The sequence below is a fragment of the Acanthopagrus latus genome, chromosome 4 (genome assembly GCF_904848185.1).
Source record: "Acanthopagrus latus isolate v.2019 chromosome 4, fAcaLat1.1, whole genome shotgun sequence".
NCBI lineage: Eukaryota > Metazoa > Chordata > Actinopteri > Spariformes > Sparidae > Acanthopagrus > Acanthopagrus latus.
In genome coordinates, this window is record NC_051042.1 from 22,633,569 (window position 1) to 22,653,403 (window position 19,835).

The 19,835-nt window shown below is 40.0% G+C and overlaps 1 protein-coding gene across 12 annotated transcripts in view; it reads right to left on the minus strand.

Moving 5' to 3' along the window:
- Positions 1-19,835, minus strand: part of tcf12 (transcription factor 12) — an 80,998-nt gene that overhangs the window by 19,587 nt on the left and 41,576 nt on the right. For 10 of the 12 annotated variants that reach the window (XM_037094434.1, XM_037094436.1, XM_037094437.1 and 7 more), the window contains exons 7-9: positions 18,143-18,275; positions 17,499-17,551; positions 781-880 (exon numbers count right to left, since the gene is read on the minus strand). In XM_037094434.1, coding sequence (XP_036950329.1) covers positions 781-880; positions 17,499-17,551; positions 18,143-18,275 — 286 coding nt within the window. Of the gene's footprint in view, positions 1-780; positions 881-5,712; positions 5,904-17,498; positions 17,552-18,142; positions 18,276-19,835 lie in introns of those variants that run through there. The other 2 variants (XM_037094443.1, XM_037094442.1) reach the window with 1 other exon arrangement.

Sequence of the window (19,835 nt, forward strand, 5' to 3'; positions counted from 1 at the left end):
ATTATCATATACAACATGCACTGAGACAGTGCCAGGCGGCTGCTAACCTCTAACCCTATTAAAACTTGGGTCATCTAAGGAGCACTTCTTGTTTTTTTGCTCTTGGGACTGAAACATGATCCTTGTCCTGAGCATAGCTGAGATAACACAAAGCCAACGCCAACAAAGAAGTCTGTATTTCTGTCTAGGTCTGGGAATAAATCAAATTTAAACAAATACTGAACAGCATCACTAATACAAAGCAAAACCTTCTTGGTACATCAAAATATTAGTATTGAAAGTAGTGTGATACAATATTCCTGCCTTTCTTTTGTCATCATGATAACTGCCAGAAATGCCAAAATGATGACTATTCAAAATACGCACATTACTGATGTTTAGCTCATCAATAATTCACAGATAACAACTCTACAATATAAAAATATCAAATCAAAGCCTGTCATGTAAGAATAACTAATCATATAGGATTTTATCTATACATCACCTTTTTGAACAAAGTAAAGAATAAATGCAGCACACGATACAGACACAGCAAAATATAAAGCATACAGATATTCAGTAAAACAACTGGTAAGAAAACGATTTTGGAGACGCTGTTCAAGATGGACAGAGCCTTACTGACAAAGCGCAGCCATTCTTGAATTTGTAGATGGATCAGAGTATAAATAAGAGACCTTGGTTGGACGAGGGCATTAAGAATAATGACAATGTTAAGCTTTGTTAAACTGCTGCCTCTGGCTGTAGTGCAGTGTAAACATGTGAACTTGCTTCTGAACTTACCAAAGAAAGTGCTTGCAAACATACTGCTGGAGGGTTTAGGAGAAGAGTAAGACGGTGAATCTCTGTTGAAGTCTTCTGAGTTGGGAGATGGTGCATACACCTGCAGCAAGAACATAAATGTCATTAAGAGACGAGGAATGGTGGCGTCTATCCAGCTGATGATGAAACCTATCAAAACTGTCAGTAAATAAACACTTTCAACATGAAGGCAGAGTACAATCATGCTTAAGAATGTATGCATATAAAAGTATGTGAGCTCACGCACACACAAGTAAAAACACATGTCTGGTAGATATGGCCCTAAAACCACAAATGCACACACACTTTAATGACAAGCAAGCAATCAAGCTCATGAGGAGAGGAGTGGATTATCAGAGGTATTTGCATTTCAGATCAACTCAACCTCTAATGGAAGTATAATGATACCCGCTTACATGCATAGACTAAATGCCTGGCAAATTACAGCATTCCCAGAGAGGCAGAAATCAAATAAGTGGTACAAAAACAGCTTGCTTTGCATCTTTAGATTTGTACCTGGAAGCTGGTGGTGGTAGCAGTGAAAGGAGAGGTACAATGGGCATGCTGTTGTACAGCTGTGTGTGTGCCAAGCTAGGGCGGGAGGATCAAAGAGACTAGAGGCCAAAAACCAGTGATGTGGTCTCTGACTTCATCCACTCCAGATGGAAGGAGGGAGGAAGAAGAGGGAGGGAAGAAGGGAGAGAAGGTTTGAGCAAATTCTCCCTCCCACGGAAGGGGCTGGATGACCCCACCAATCGTGTAACACTAATCAGAGCCAGACCCGCCAGCTAGATTCCACCTGCACATTTTCAACCTGTGTGTGCCACACTCTGTCAGATAAATCCCTCTGCCACACATTACATGGAGATTGGATTCTGATGTCTGCTGATGAAGGTTGTTTTGAGTTGTTTTATGACACAGTGCGGGTGGGAAATATTCCACGCAACAACAGTATATAAATTAAATCACCCACTCACACACACACACACAGGACACACAGGACACACGTGAAAGTAGTATCGACACAGCGAGACTCAGGGCTCCTTTGCTGAGTGAGCTGAACTCCAGCGTGTTGTTGTCTGGGTGTGTAATTAAAGTGCTCTCGGAGGGGTGGGGCTCTCATGGGTCCTCTGGCTTACACATGTGACCGGGGGTTTGATAGTAGTTCCATGGAGATCTCAGGTTAGCCCAGGCCTTTTGTCTTTTGCCCACGGTCAATGGGCAGCATATGGCAGCGGATAATGCTAATTGTCCTTTTTACCCTGGGCTAACCAGTCAAAGCATTAATAAACCATCCCAAACACTGGGTGCCTCATTCCGCCAGCCTATGGAAGAGAGGGCCCGCCTGGGTTTCCTTTTACAAGGCTATTAATTAAAAGCCGTCACTCACACGGATCAGCACACCAACACAGACCTACACCAGTTGTTTGAGCATCAGTGAGGAACCTTTTATCAAAAAATAAACTCCCGTCTGTTCCTTATATTTCACCAGTGTTCACATGAACTGAGGCTCACTAGCATAAAAATATCGATAAAATCTACTGTAAAAGTCAATGGAAAAGTTCATTTTACTTAGCTTTTATTTACCACTTTTATTTATGCTCTGTTATGTATGTCTTTCCTCCTCAACTATGACTTGACAGCCATTTATATAATGAACAATAATTTACAGCAAGGCATACAATGAGGTAATAACTCTGCCTCCTGATAAGTGAAAAATACCCCGTGTGGACTTATGATTGAAGAGAGTGATGTAGAAACAATTGGAAGTGCTGCAGAATAACACCCTGCCTCAGACAGAAGATACTGTATTTGAATTATAGGTTTTAGGTTCTGTGACTTTCAACAGCAACTCGTGTGAGAAGTGGATATATCATGCACACCTCGCCTCCAAGCCTGTGGCACCTGCCTTTGAACTTCATGCCACACCACTTAAAATATCAAATATTAAAACAGTAGCTGTCAACTTACACTAAGAATGTAGCATAATAACAGGCATGGAGGGGAAAAATAAAAAAATAAAACTAAGTAAAAGAATCGGGCTAATAGCCAATAAGCTCAAAGAAAAGAGTTCAAACATCCTCTTAACGGCATGTCCTGTGTGTCATCACTTGGAATCAAACCACAAAACCTCCGGGGCATTTTGTTTCAATTCCAAATCTGACACACTTAACAAGGCTTGGTGTGCACGACAGACGCAATGCCTCCTAAAACTACAGCTCGGCTCAGCCTGCTCGGAGGGGCGTTGTTAAACATTTGTGCGTGATACCTGCCAATGCTTTCCGGAAAATAAAGTGCTCAGTATTTTCATGCATGAAACTGTGACAATAAAACTGTCACAAAAGTCTAACTTTCACTGGCACGACGCGCTGATGGATGAAGTTAAGTGTGACATCATGGATGTTTTAAGCACAATGCAGACGGTGCCAGTGCTGCGAGCTTGACAGGAAAATTTCACACTTATTCGGTTGAGTTTGAAAAACACTTCTCTCATTAAAAAAGTATACTGTGCTAAAATGCTATCATTGCCTGACAGAGTGTTCTCAATTAGGTTCTATCAAAAAGTTAACAAGCCTGTTCAGTGTATCAACAAGGAACAAGTAAATGCTCTTTCATTTAGACAGAATCAAAAAGTGTAAAATAAACATCAATCATATCATCCTAAAGCTGCCATCAATCCAATCTGACACCTTGTAATATTTTACTGAGAAATTGAAAACACATAAATATCCACCTGGATACACAACTTAGTTCTGTCTTAAAACAGGAACATATAATTGAAGATCCAGCTCTTCAGCGAAGCAGGAGCATCTTTTATCAAAGTGCACATTCTGACAGCAGAGCAGCCTACTGGGAGTCAAGTCCTCTAAAAATAGAGCAACCCCACTGCAGAATAAAACCTTCCACTCGTTAATAACATAAAAATTTGGTTTTGGCATCAATGTGACCTCATTAACTCTTCACAACATGTGCAACGCTTACATACAGTATGTGCTAGGTCGACACACAAACATACCACACCACCCCCACTCCAACTTACACATGCACCTAAGCATGCATGCTTCAGTGCATGTGCAACACATGTGTAAGGATTAGCTTTCTTGCTAAGAGTGCTAACCTCTGCGAAGCACGGTAGAACCTGTTGCACAACAAAACAACAACAACAGGCACCTCGAAGAGAACATGTTTTTGCCATTTCAGATCTAATTTTATGACATTCCACTTGTAGAGTGGAAGCTTTCAGGAAAGCAAAACAAGGGGAAAAAATATCTGATAATCATTGGAGGGCTTTCACTTCGATTTTTTTTCTTTTTCACTAATGGGCAACGGAAGAAAGATCAGTGAGTTGCTCCATCTGTATTGGTTCCATGCCACCAGCTCACAAGCCAATGGCCCACTGTGAATTCTCCCAGTGCTCCAGATGGTGAGCCTGCTATGCAACTCTGCATTATAACAAATTAATGTGGATCAAGTTGATGCAAAGAATGAGCACAGTCTTTCTTTTTTCTTTTAAGAAAAAAAAAAAAGTTGGTAGTGGTTATTCTGCAAGGGCTTTTGATCATAACGTTTGCTCCGCTCTGTCCACATGCTATCAATTTTCTCCCCATCGCCAACTGTAACACAAGCCTGTTAATACTTAATATGAAAAAGATCAAAGTGCTTTTTTGCGGCAGCATTTTCCAAGAGGAAATGCTGTGAGGGAAGTTAATACACGGGTTTGAGTGAGATGACCTTTTCAATGCAATATCATAAAAAGGCTAACCTATTTATTTTTTACTTCACATGCCCTTTACGTAATAGCAAACACAGCACGGGCAATGACAGGTGGAAATCTGCCTGTGTAATTTGCTTATGACAGGATGATTACTTAAGGATTACTGACATGCACCACAGAGCTCATTCAGCCATTGTCAAAACTGCATCCTTGAGCAGATTCACAAGCCCACTGGATTGTTTTTTACGATAATGTAACATTCACCATAAAAACAGGATTAATTTCAAAGGACCACGCTCAAAAAACTTTCTGCAATGCAAGCACGACAGCTCATCTTTTAGATCAATAACTGTAAAAACTCAACTCCATCAAGTCCAGCCCTCAGTCACACACACACACACACACACACACACACACACACACACACACACACACACACACACACAAACACACACACACAGACTATGATTTGTGTATTTATAAGAACACGCACAGAAAAACGTTTTCAGAGTTAACAAAAATCAAAGAGGTCGTTACAGAGAAGTTCAGAAATCACATTAGGCTCCCTGTGGTGTCAAGAATGCCAACGTGATTAAAAACAGATGGAAATACAGCAACACTGGTGCTTGGAGCTCAATCTGCAAACAGGAAAGTCTAACCTCAACAGGCAGCCTTTCTCCCTTAATCATTCCCAGACTCCCACTTGTTATTATTTCAACCCAGTCTCAGAGCTGAAGCAACCAGCCAGTAAAAATAAATTCAAGGCTGCAAAATAGTTATTTTTTCCTTACCACACAGTTTCATTCTGCGTGTGAGAAAAAGTTTTTAAAATGGCACAACTTTTTTTCACACATCGCCAGGAACACTTTGTTTGTTTTTGCACAGCTGGGGTGCAAAGCATCATAAAAAAAGTGTTGTGAAATAAGTTTAAAACACTTGAATTATGTTATTAAATTGTACTGTCATACAGCTTGAACTGATGTAATGGAAAATGAGAGCAAGGAGCTGCAGGCACATGCATTCACACACACCCACATGAACACATTATTTTCAATCTTGAAATGAATAAAGTATAAAAAATGATGGACCCAAGGACACACAAATGGACAGCAGGCTGAGACCGACTGCCACACACACAAACATTTCTTACAGCTCTTCTCTGTCTAATATACACACACATTCCCAAAGAGTCTACTCACCGATTTCCCGTTGTAGTAATACATTAAAGAGTTACTGCCCATTCCAGGGACAGGGTAAGCGCAATACATTATAGCTCTAACAGTTTAAGAGATAAAGGTAGACTATAGGAGCACACTAGCCTTCTCTCTACACATACATCCAAACCGCTCAAAAGGGACTAATAATTCTTCCAGTACTGGCCTCCACACACGACCCACTCAGAGGAAACTTATGCAAAGCAGGATCGTACCATTCCACACTGTGGGAAGGGGTGGCTGTCAGATGGGAGTGGCTCATGTGATACATCCCTCTCTTAAGCCTCTAAGTGCTGAGGCAAAGAGGAAAAGGGTGAGGGGGAAGGGAGGCGACGGGGAGGTGGGTATAAAAAAGATAAAGGGAAGTGGGAGGGACGGAAAACAAATGTGTGAGCGGATTTAGAAAGAGAGAGAGAGAAAAAAAATATTTAATTCCAGGCATAAAAAAAGCTGATTTTCTGCAAGAGAACCCCGACAAACTGGAACTAAAATCATTTCATTCCGAGCAGGATTTCATTAATATGTGTAATTAAAAAGCAAGCATAAATAAGTGAGCCTGCTCTCTTCCACACATTTTAATCCCAAGTGTCTAATCTTTTTGTTTTTGTGATGATTAAATGAGTCTACAGGCAGTGCGGTAAAAATATGGCTTTTGTGAGAACACAACCATCTGGCAACACATTTTACCTGTTCCCACACATGGCTCACACACCAATTAGGAGTCATTAGTGAGAGAAAGTGAAGGCTCAAAACATAATAACAAAAAAAAAAATCCATGAATCCAAATCTAGATAATGAGGTGGGGGGGGGGGGGGGATTTATGAAATGTGAACTATGAGAGTTTCTGTGCCGGCAGAGTGAGACCTTTAGCTGAGAAGTGGCTGTAAACACAAGAGTTGTAAAGCATGCAACAGCTGCAAAGGGGGCAGGCTCGTGACGTCGGAACATGAAAATAATGCTCCATTTCCTAAACCCTGGGGGCCTCAGACGGGAGGGTGGAGGGGGGCACTTGGGGGCAAAACACCGACAGCCATTTTACCATGGTTTGCAGTCACTGCGAGCCACATAGCTCCCCATTACCTTTATCATGTGGGAGGAGGGGAGAGCAAAGCAGAGGAGAAGAAAGGAGAGGTAGAAGAGGATAGATACCATATTCCAGTGAGAGCCTGGCCTGAGCAGTCTGAGTGAAGCCTTTCATGTCTACCACTCGAAGCTTCCTGGACTAAACACAGGCCTGGAGACTCATTGAGAACATTATTGTTATAGAAAAAGATGAAAGCTTCCACTTCCCTAAGAAAACTAGGCCTTTATTATGCTTTTCCTTTTAGTACTGTTATTATTTATCCCCCTTTCTTCTCTAGGACTCTTTTAAACTCGTCCAATACACTGGCTCTACATGCGGTTAGCGCTTTCTATCTGGCGCCGTTTCAAGTCGATGCTTTAAGGAAAATGGTAATGATAGAAGTGTTTGAAGGGGTCTAAAACAAGTCCAGACACACAGCACGCTGTTGAGAGGAAAACACATTAAAGCAGGGGAGAAATGGGCATTCATTTGGGAAATCGTGCACACGTATCACTCCAGCGATGGCTGAGTCAGAGCGCTGTCTGCCAGCCATTTCCTTTATATACACTCTGCGGGAGACACAGTAGGAATGTCTATGCATTTCAAGTATAGTGGAGAGGTTTAATTAATTTAACTTAATGATTCACTGATTATAACACAGGTCACAGACTTGATGTTGCACCTAGGTTTTCAATCTGTGAGAGATGAAAGGGGGCGTGAGGCAAGAGACAGGTGCATGTCGGTGTAGCAAAAAAACATAACAGTAAGTAAGTTATCATAGTTTGGCCCACTGGTTGGCAGTCACAGCAGGAGAAGTGGCTGTGACACACAGCTCATGGAGGCAGTTAAGGTACTTTAAAACCTTAAGTGACCAATTACCACTCATCATACTCGTTCCCAGAGTCATAACTCATTGAAATCTGAACACACGGACATGAGTCACACATTTTTTTTGATTTGGTGTGAATGACATCATTATAACAAATAAATATTCATGAATCCTGGGCTTAGAATTCAGGAGAAAAAAGAAAGCTATATGTATGTATGTGCACTGTAAACAGGAAATGCTAAAAGCTAATGCTGCATTATTTTTTTTTAATGCAGGTGAATAACAAATACAGGCTGAAACTATTACTGTTACTCTTCCCGAGGTATGGTGTTCACTAAAAGACAGAAAATATTTTTGCACATTATGAAATCACAGTGAAGTTGAACTATTGGATATAAAATGTCTCAAGGTGATCCTGAGATATCAGACAAACAGAAAACATAATGCTTTCGGCCAGGGCTACCACTGGTGGAGAGTTACTAGATCAGGGCTAAAGTTGTGGCCCAAAGTTCTGTATGAATCCACACAAACATTATACTGACTGTAGCTCCACAACTTCGAACACAATCCCCACCCCCAAATAAAGCAACATAAAGAGTAATAAAAGGAGACACAAAACCCATTAACATGATCTTATTCATGTTTCACTATGCATATATTTCTATGAGAATGTCCATCAGCACTGATCTTACATGTCTGGAACAATGACTCTCTCCTCTATCTATTCCTATACATACAGTATATTTGCACAGTGTTGACAGCAATTTTAAAGTGTGCTGATGACTCCACCCAGCTGTTCACACTATACCCTCTTTACAGACACTCGAGTCATCGCAAGGTGCTTTTCTTGGGATTTGTTTGGGTGTTGAAACACAGAGCAAATCCACAGGCTGAGGTCACCCCCATCTCGCCCCATGGATTTAGCAATGATGTCATCAGACAGGAAGATTGTTTCCTGTAAGAAGCTCTGGTTCTAATTAGAGAGGGCTGACTTGGAGAGTGAGGGGTACACGGGGGATTCAGACCCCCACCTGCCCAAAATCCTGGCTGTGTCATGAATGGACTGATTTTAAGATTCATCCAGACTTTTTAAGACCCTTCTTAAAGCACCACATAGAACACAATTCAATACTGGTTTTGCCTGTTTCTTTGTTTCCACTTTGAATAAACCTCTAATTCTATTCTAATACTAGTCTGATAATGATAGACCCTTGAAATCAGTTATAGCATTTTAAACCTACAGAGGATTCCACAAGGACACTTGTTAAAGTTTGTTTTCAATTCCAATTTTGTCAAAAAGAAAAAAAGAAAAAGAAAGACAATTGTAACATCATGTATCGTCCACTGAGCCCAGTATCATATATTGAACCCAACTGTTAAGTACTGTTTATCTCTTACATTACTGTCAGCCTGAATAACTGTGAGTCTATCCAGAAAAGATGAATTCCTCATTACAAAGCACTTACCTAAAACAATGTTCAAATGTCCCTAACAAGATATTTTGCAAATTAAATCAATCCAAGTTAATAACAAATATCTTACCAACAAATGTGCATGTGTTATGATAGGTGAACGGAACAAATTGGCCTTGTTTTTTCCCCCAAAAGCATTTTTCAGCCTTAGCTTCAAATGGTAGCGGGAAGAAACGGGTGACAGAGATGCTACAAAGTTAATGGATGTCGTCTTAACTACTGAGGTACGGGTTTGGCGTCTTTGGTCTGCAAGAGAGTCAGCAAATCTTTGGGGAAACACTGTTGAGCCCTAATGCATTACAATAGGCCAACAGGACAGCACAAATGTTACATGAACATTGTCATTAGGAATAAGAACTGTAGTCAAATCTTCAATCACAAAACCTAATTCCTGTGTCACGTGCTATCTCAGAGCAGAAAAAAAGATGTCAAGATGAGATTCTCTTTCCCTTTCTGTGTGCACATAGATGATGCTCTTCAGCAGCTACACCTGCAACTCTCAGAACAGAATGTGCTGCTACCTACAGCTGTCACTTTTACAAAAGGTCTTGATTGAAGACACATCCTCATATAAGAAGCCACTTAAAGAGAATGCTGCATTAAGAGACATCATGAACTTTACTACATCTGAAATTTAAATAAACTTGACTGGCTGCCATCTACAGCTGTTGCACAACATTATCTTTGTTGAAATTCCACAGCTGTCATTAAATAGACCCAGGCCATTAGTCTATCCAACCACAGAGTAAACATATCAAGCAGAAAGAAAGAATATTCTGGGCTGTAGAACCTATGTTTGAAATCACACATGAAGATTAATAATAGGCTTAAAACAAAATGTAAGACACTGGTTACCTTGCTCTTTATTTGCACTAAATGGTTTTATTATCAAAACTTTATGTTCAACTTGTGTTCAACAACAAACAGTTTGTGTCATGTGTCCGATTTTTACGAATTCTTTATTTGATCTGTGGTTTCCGTGACTAAAATACTCGATACTTGGCAAACTGGTCTATAAAACACAATGGACTCACATTGGAACAAGATTTCAATGTTGTGGACAAAAATGTCATATAAATCAAATTTGTTCTATGTGTTGCCTGTGTCTATGTTTCCAATCATGCTTACAATTCTGAAAGAAGGCTATACACAGATCAATAACTGAGCACAGCTGCCATCGAACAACAGCTATTTTAACTGGTTCTTAAAGGCCGACAGCAGTAAATGTATTTAGCAAAGCTGCTAAATATATCCATTTTCTACGAGTGGAAAAAAACCTGATGCACCACATTTGTTGGACATCTGTCTTAAGCAACTTGCTGGAAAAACTAAAAACCCTGAAAACCTGAAAGCATTATTTTTCCTGACAAACACTTCACTTTGTTTACATTCTCATCATCAAACAAACAGATTTGTACTGTTTCACGTTGTGGAATTAATGAGACAATGACATTCAGAAGTCATGAGAGAGATGTGAAGGAGTGAAGAAAGAGAGAAGAAGATTTAGTGGTGGGAAAGTGTGGATGTATTTCTTCAGTTTCAGCTGATTTGAAATAGATGATTCAGAAACCAGAAATGAGACAACTGAAACCAGGTTGACTCAAGAAAAGAATAGCAAAATATCACCTTATTTAAATGAATATGATTCAGTCATGTACCTACTTTTCGAGCAGATTTTCAGTGTATGTCAGTTAAAAAGCATGACAACAAGCTGATTCATCCTCATCACAACTCACAATAAAACTATAAGAGCAGTGGAACAAAAATATCAAGGTACACGTACAGCTAAGAGCCTCAGTGACGACATGAGCATCACGTGATTCAGTGATGTACTTTCCAGGTCGCAGCAGCCTGGTTTAGATGGTCTCCAAATAACAAACACTACCTTAGTGATTGTTGACAGGCTGCCTTCTTGAGCCTGCCAGCAATCTAAAAATCAAGGTTTGCATTAATGCTGTAAACTCACGCAAGCCCTACATGAATAATTTACCACAGGCCAGAATGTGAGTAATGACTTTAATCTGTGCATTATTTTTGTTCTCTTTTGTCCTTTTAACTCCTTGTTCTCCTCGCAGATGAAAGAGGTCAGGCCTCTGGCTTGCTTGCCTGTTCCATTATCTGCAGCCTTTAATGTCAGTGGTAAATTTCAGCAACCCAAACAAAGATAAACACAAGGCCCAGGGTCCCAGAGGTGACTGCGACTGTTCAGCGTCATCCCCGTCAAACCGAGGGTGTCTATCTAATCAGCCATCTGATGAGGTCATCTCTGGGGAGCTCACTAACTGGGGTCGGGGCAGAGCTTAAAAAACTGTCCATACACAAACGGGTTGGGGCACTAACGGGAAATATACATTATACAATTTGTAATACAAACTGAAGTATATAAATAAATAATAAATCAAAAAAGTAATCCACACAGAGCATTTTGTACAACAGCTTAACAGAATATAAAGTTTCAATCAATGAGAAACCTAAGTGAAGAACAAGACTCTTTATGACACCCATGTGTATAACACCCATGTGTATGACACCCATGTGTGAGTACTCAACCGTGTGAAAGCTTGTGAACACTAACTGTGACCTTCCTGCCCACACACATGCACACACACACCTGTCTCATGCGCAAGTTTTACAAAGCTGAAAGTAACACAAACCCCAGATGACAGTTACAGATCCATGTGCAGTGCAGAACCTTTTATCAAATCATTAGTTTTTTTCCCTGGTTCTAAACTTTTACTACATAATATAGTACATAATATTAATATATTGGCCCTGTAGGGTAGTAGTTTAAAGTAACAATAAGACCCGAGTACAGCTGGCTCGAAAAGTGCCAGTGGGTTCACAGAAACTCGCCTCCTTATACGATCAGAAAAAACATTCACTTACAGGTAAAATTGGGCAGGTAGTCCAAGTTTGTTCGCTTGAAATGACTGCTTATGGTTGCCTGGTGCTTGATGAGAGTGGTGAGACTCAACCATACAATGCATGTATGTGTGAAAGCTGCTGTTAACATTTGTTGGTTTGGCTAAATGACTAACCTTTACAGAAACACTGCATATTATTTCTTTCAATGTTAGACAAAACTGGCAGGCAAATCGATTCAAAAATCTGGCTAAAATCTATATCTCCACCAATTTAAATCTATTTAGGTTATAGTGAATTCAGGCCATCTGCATTTATATTGGTCATATATATATTGTAACCATTGGTATATTTGTATTTTTTTATATACATACATTAGTTTTGTTGGTCTCTCTTGAAAATGAGATCTTGATTTCAATAGGACTATGACTATGATCAAATGGAAGTTGATTAAAATTGTGGATAATTTGAAAAAAAAATAGCAGTTAACATTTATGGCAAACAACTCTTTGCTTAAAACCTCAATAAACTAATTAATCTAAAAAAGGTGTAAAGAGATAGAGAATGAATTATTATAAATTTAAATCTAAAGTTGATGCACACTACTTCTTACTGTGCTGTGCTGTAGTAATTTTAAGACATGCAGAGATGCACACAAAAGAAAAACATGTTTAGCACTACTGACACACACTGTAATTTCTTTCATTACCAACAAATTGGTATAAAATCAAAGTAGAGTTTAAAATGATATGTAACCACTATAATTGTAGTATAAAACAATTTGAATGATTGTTCCCTCAGCTCACCCAAATACCTGCAGCTTTTTCAAAAAACCTATATTACCGATACAATAGAGTTAAATAATCCCACTCCTGCCCTGCCTTGTTTCATAACGCTTACATCATGGAACTGGACATTCCAACAGGACTTTCTGGATGCAATGAAAAATGTATGTGTCTACATGTATTTTTTATATTCTTTAACCCTCCTAATGTCGAAATTAAATGCATGTGCTTGGGTTTAAACAACATCAGAATAACAAAAGGCCAAAAAAATGAAACGTGCAGCTTTATACCATCCCGCGGTTGGACCTAAAATCAAATTTTGAGAAGCCTGGGGAGATACTGACTGTTTACATTAGGCTTTACTGATGCATTTCATCCACAGTCTATTCACCAAGCTGTGTTACTACTGCATTTCCTGCCCTGCTGTGGTTCAAAGAAAGGAAGAAAAAGGAACTGCGTTCTCAACAACACGAACATTAGGTTACTGCTGTGGTACAACATTACCATCTCTTGTCTTTGAGCTGTTAAAGACAGATGGGTAAAGAGACAGAGAAAACATATCTTTTGAATGTCATGCACCAGACAGCACTGCGAGGAACATTTCTAGGTCTTAGGATTCAGAGCCTAGAGCAGGCTTTTTTTCTTACAGCTTGCACAGTACAAATCTCTCAGAAACAAGGGTGTCTGAGTGATCTGTCAAAAGCAAATGTCAATCTATTTTGTCATCCACACTCAGAGTTCTCGCTTGCAAAAGTCCCCGAGGGGAACTGAATCTCAGCCCACCACTTTCTTTCTCTCATCCTGCAGCCACATCGTCACCAAAGCCAGGGAGGAAGTGTCACATCAAGCCGCTGTGCCTCTGACAAGGGTTTGTAGGGGGGGGAAAAAACTATTTACACACACACACACACACACACACACACACACACACACACACACACACACACACACACACACACGCTATGCCCTTGCAGCTTCCCATAAATATCCTCCAAGATGCAACTTTCCCCCCACAAGCCACAAAACCCTTTCTCCCTCTGCGTCTTCAGTCCTCCTGTCAGACAGGTGCCCACGCAGCTGCCCATCAGCATCCCTCAGCATCCCTCAGCATGGCCGCCTGTCTGTCCAATGACAACAAGCTCTGTCCTTCGCTCTCAGTTTATACAGTCAAATAATGCGGAGAGCCAATTATAGCCAATGTGTGTACTGTAACAAAAATAAACAGGGAAAGCTTTCACACTTGAGCACTTGTTTATCTATCACACAAGGCGGTAAAATATTAGATATAGATATGTAAGTTCCTCTCCTGCATGAAGCTGAAAAAACAAAATGGGTTCAACAATCCTAAATCCAACGGGAAAATATAAATTGTACCACATATGCATCATGAGCGTTAACAGTATCATACCATTACACTAGAGATTACACTAGACCAATTGCAATTTTTATTGACCGATTCTGATTTTTTGTTAAAGTCTAACCTTCTGATTTAGAGCCTGAACTGGCATATTTTTTTTTGTAAGAACTCAAGAACTATAATTAACATCATGCAGAAAAATTTTAATATCTTTTTTTTTGTATTGATGTTCGAAGATTAAAAAAAAAAAAAAAATGAATGAAGATAACACATTGTAAGCTGTTTAAATGTCCAACTGTATATTAGCTCCCTCTTTTCCCAGCGTATACTGGTATAACTGGGACTCTTATTTTGAAAGGGAAAAATGGAAGAAGTCTGTCTGTAATGTGCTGCAAATAATGTGAGTGAATTAAAAAAATGTTCACTGCTCTGGTTCAGACAATGGAAATAAAACCACTATTCATAATCCTTGGCTACAATGTTTAATATTTCCAAAACAAATCAGGTGCAAATAATCACAACACATCCTGTCGTCAACTCGAGTAACATTCTTGTCTCTGCGTTCCTCCTACAGTGACACAAAAAGACAGGCAGCAGTGGATAAAGGAGAAAGCTGTCAGAGGCGCAACTGTAAATGACCTAGTTGGGAAAGTGCATGTATTTTGGTTAAATAAAACAAATATTTAGCTTATTTCTTTCAGTTCGGACTGATATATCAGACACTGATCATTCTGTTGCAGGACATGGTGAAAAATGGCATTATTATAATTATTATTCACAGTTACAATGTCCCATAATAGAATGAAAACAGAAGATTATTATAATTTCACTAATCATTAAGTCACTATAACACTTAAATGGTAGAATTAAATTCCCTTGATAAGCAAATGTACACCGTGTGATAATCGTCAATTTTCATACCACAGTATACCTTGAAAATGGTATCACACATGCATCAAACAATTGCAACCACATCTGCAGTATCTCATGTCTGCAACCACACATCCAGCAGACCACAGAGGAAAGTATGTGTGTGGCGGAGGGAGGGTTTCTGTATATAAGATGAAAAAGCACTAGAAACATTTAAATGTTTGCAATCACCAGCTGGCCTGTCCAGATAGCCTTCACATCCTGGTGCAGCGCAGTGTCAAAACCTAAATGCACAGAGGATGTGCTCCTGTAAATATTTTGATTCAGCTCCATCACATAGTGTATACACACACACACACACACGCGCGCGCAAACACACGCACGCACACACACACACACACACACACACACACACACACACACACACACACACACACACAGCATGCTTGGACTTGCAACTTACAGTGCCCATGTGATTTAAAACTCCCACATTTATTTTTAGACAGAGGAGCGAGGAATACAAGCTTGGAGGAAGAAGGGGATTTGAGAATCAAATAAATAAAAAAAATTCCCAGTCGTAGACATAATGATAGGAAGTGTTGTGTTGAATTTTTTTTTAATTTAAATCAAGCAGCTATTCAGGTCTCTGGTGAGGCTCTCATGCTTGCTTACACAAGCAAAAGCTTTCAGCGGCATCTGCAGCTGCATTCATGCTTTACAGGTACGCTGCAGGCTCTTCACACAGCTGCCTCTGGCAAAGTAGCTCTGACTCCAGGTGCGCCTTCCCTTCGACACTTCCTCGACACCACCCTCACTACTGCCAGTGTCGGCACCAGAGACACAAACACAGGGCCTGGCTGATAACCACACTTAGATATACAGCAATCACCCTCTACAACAGTCACTTTACACATTTTTAAGGGCCACAAGTAGCTCTTTACACCATCTGATAGTTAATGCCACCATACCTCACCTATGCTTCCTATTAGTCCAATACCAACACGTCCTAAAAGCTGCCAGACGACCTCCCACTCAACTATCTCCCACATATACCACCTATCAAAAAACTGGCTTTATGTTTCCCTGTGTCTGTCAGCAGGTTTGTAGAGACCTACAGCCCTTTTTTCAACACTCCCATCTTTATTCTTTCAAATGGGATCAAAGACTAACTAGGATAATTCCTCCGAGCTCCACGCTTTATCTCCTGAGCAGTGCTGAGTGACAAGAAGAAGCTGTATTTTATCCCATGCTCTGTCACTGTTTCTCCCCATCTAGCATTGTACGGCTTGATTGTACTCTTATGAGTCACAGAACCGCACCTGCGCCCATGTGTTAAGTACTGACAAATAAAAGCCCAGCGTCCATTTACACAACAAAGAGATGTAACCCGCGAGGCAACCATTCTTTGCCTCCCTCCCTCCGTCTGACAAGACCTCAAATATATCACTTACTTAAGAGGAAGGCAGCGCACGTTCCTGCTGCTGCTGCTGCCAGAGACTGCTTTTCTCCCTCACGCTCTGACAAACTTCTTTTCAAACACAAATCCAGAAACAAAACACATGCCAGCCTTTTATGTTCCGCGGCCTGTTCCATATTTGATTTCAGAGTAACAGCAGCAGAGGTGACGATTATCAAAGCTCTGAAAGGCAAATCCAGTCTCATACTCCCTCACTAAAAAAAAAAGAAAAAAAAAACCTTTTATTGTTTAAGGAAAGAAAAGGGTCGGATTTTGGTAAACCAGTTGCTTCTTATTAAAAAGAAAGGGGGGAAAAATCATTGTCTTGTACCAGTTCCTGGAATTTAAGGCAAGGCTTAATAAAACCTTTGCCAATCCACCAGGGCTTTAACAATGAACATCTGACTTACTGATTTATGCATATTAATGAACTCCAACACCCCCTGTCTAAGCGAATGCAAGCTGAGCTCCACACTTCTCTGCATCCTAATGGTTTCTGCTCCACCGGGATCATTACCAATAGAAATTTCAGATATTCTGTGCTATTAATCTCTGTCTGTCCTCCTGTTCGGCTACGTAATGACTAATTAAACATCAAAAGAGCAGAGCTGGGGATCCGCTCTGACAGCCTCTCTTTCTCCCAGGAGAGGCCGTGAGGAGGCTAGACTGTGACAGGGCAGCGCTGAAAATCAATCACCTCGAGGTGCACGTGTGTACACGCGCACATTCATGCATGTGTACACACACACACACACACACACACAAAACTGGAAAAAAAAAAAAGTGTGGAAATATGAACCCAATGGAGACATTTACATACAAATATTAAACAACAAGCATGTAAACAACAAACATTAACAGAACTTTAAATGAACAGGCACTGCTGGTGTCACTGCTGAGCGAGGCAACAAAAACAACTGAATTCCCGCTGCTGATGTCAAGTGATGTGGTAGTGATGTCAAGAGCGCTCTTTGTGTGCAAGTGCTGAGAGGGAAGGCGTGTGTGTGTGTGTGTGTCTGCTTAAGTAAGCTCACTGTGAAATCTATTTATATGAGAGGTAGATGATCTTCCACTCACAGATGAAGGCAGGCCAGGAGGGACCTTGCGGACCTTTTTTGTTTGTAGAGGATCTGTGGAGAGATGAAAGCAGATCTCCTCATTCACAGGCAATAAAAAAAGAGGCAATGTGAATCTGCAGTAAACAAACTCAACAAACAAAACCCACTCTGTGGTTTTGTCCTGTATAAAGTAAAATGCGTGATTAAATTGTTTCAGATTTAGTTGTTATCTACTGAATGTACACCATGCACTTTGAACAGACGTTAGTGTGCTGTTATATACCTCATATATCTTACAGCCTAATATGATTGGGAGCATGGCCAGTGATCCCCACCCCAAACCAGAGTGTGATTATAGTGGTAAATTGTTGTCTGGTCAAGCAGTGGACAAAAGAGGGTCAGCTTTTTGAAAAGCTTTTGACAGTTTGTTCAGATTGGTGCAATCTTTACCTCAAACTGACCGTATATGTAAACACAAAGATTTACTACAATTCATTTGAGCAACATTGCAACTAATTTGTAAGTGCAAGACAGAAACCTAAAAACATTTAAGACTTGAATCAAACTGTATTCGGTTGGATTATGTTCTGATGATTTTTAATATTGCATATGAACAACACAACTATTATTCTTTTTAGTTAAAATCATTGCGATGGCACTGACCGACAGGCAGAGGATCTGGTAGAGAACGTCTTCTGGGATTGGCTCCAGAGAAAGAGTATAACGGGGCAGCTGACTTCCCTGATGTAGTCACTGAACCAGGACTTGCCAACCCAATGTCAGGCCTTACAGCAGGCTGAAAGACAAAACAAAGACACAAAAGCTTACAAATAAAGGATAATACAACTAAGGGATTTCTTTGCCAGATGTGTGTTTACTTATAATCGTATAGACAGCTAGTAATTCCAATCCACATCAACTACATATCTCATGTTGTCTCTATTTATACAAAGAAATCTACATTTGACAGTTTTGTCTTCAAGATAAAGAAGCAAACGAACTAAAAGCATTTTGCTGTAAAGTGCAAATATCTTAACATCCAAACCATTACAAAGACTATATAAAAAAATCTAATCAATGGATGTATAAATTGTTTTTAGAGTAACATACAACAAAGTAGGTAATTTGTTACTTATAACTTCTGTCAATTCAATGTCAAATAAACAGACCTGTGAAAGCTCACCACATAATCCTATCATCAATATCTATTTGACCTCCAAATACCCAGCAAAGTGGGTTAAGAGGCCAATTAAGAGCTTGGACTAATTAGAGTAATCTGCTGCAGACCAGTAGAGCAGGGATCATGTCAGGTTGTACAACTCAGAGAGATGTGTAATAGTTGGCTTGAAAACTGGCCTCCCTTACCCCCTTTGAATCCCCTTAACAGGCTCAGGATTGACACATTATTCACTGAGACCTACAACAGCTTTGTTGTTTGATTGAAAAATCTAACACACGTGCTGCTGACAATTTGAAAACAATGACAAATAAACTCCATGTGTAAAAAATCTAAATAAAATCGTGTCTGAAAGGTACTATAAAAGAAATAAAGATTAATTCTCTGACTGAAAATGTAGGTCAAAACAACTGTCAGAGACAACGTGACACACAAATGTAATCGAAAAACAGCATTCAGATGACACAACAGACCCACTTCTGCTGTTTCCTTTGTTCAATGATATTGGATCCCTGCAGCTACATTGGCTCTGGCCTCCTTTTCATCATTACAGCTATTCTAGGACGAACCACTAAGGACTCATGCAAATTTGGATGCTTGTGTCTATCTTTGTGAACACCTCTGAATTAGTTTCATTCAACTGAATTTGATTTATCCAATAATCAATTTGTGGGGTTTTTTTTTTCATCTCACTCACAGGAAGGATACGGGAGTCATGCAAGACCCAGGAAATCTAATTAATTTCAAGCCACTAGACAGACTTGTTGAAGTCTTTGCATCCTGCAGTTGTACTCAAATCCTTACTATGTGACACAAAGATTCAGAAACACAGATTGAAATGTTGACAAAATCCTCTGCAGCTCATGTGAATTGCACCTGAGCAATGACGAACCAAACTGTGAGAAAGTCTGAATCAGGAATCTCCTCAGAACCTCAGAAGTCACACACCACATCAGGCAATTTGTGGGTAATGATGTACACTAGTTGCCACATGGCGAGCAGATCATGGGATCAATTGTCTCTTTCAATTATTTGGATCAACCAGTTGAAAAAAGATGCACTTGGAGTTATGCATATAGGGCTGAAATGCAAGCTGTAAAGCTGTGACTCCGTTGCCATGAAACTCTTCCAGTGGTTATTGTTATTCATATGTTGTTATGATTGTTCCCTCCATACATT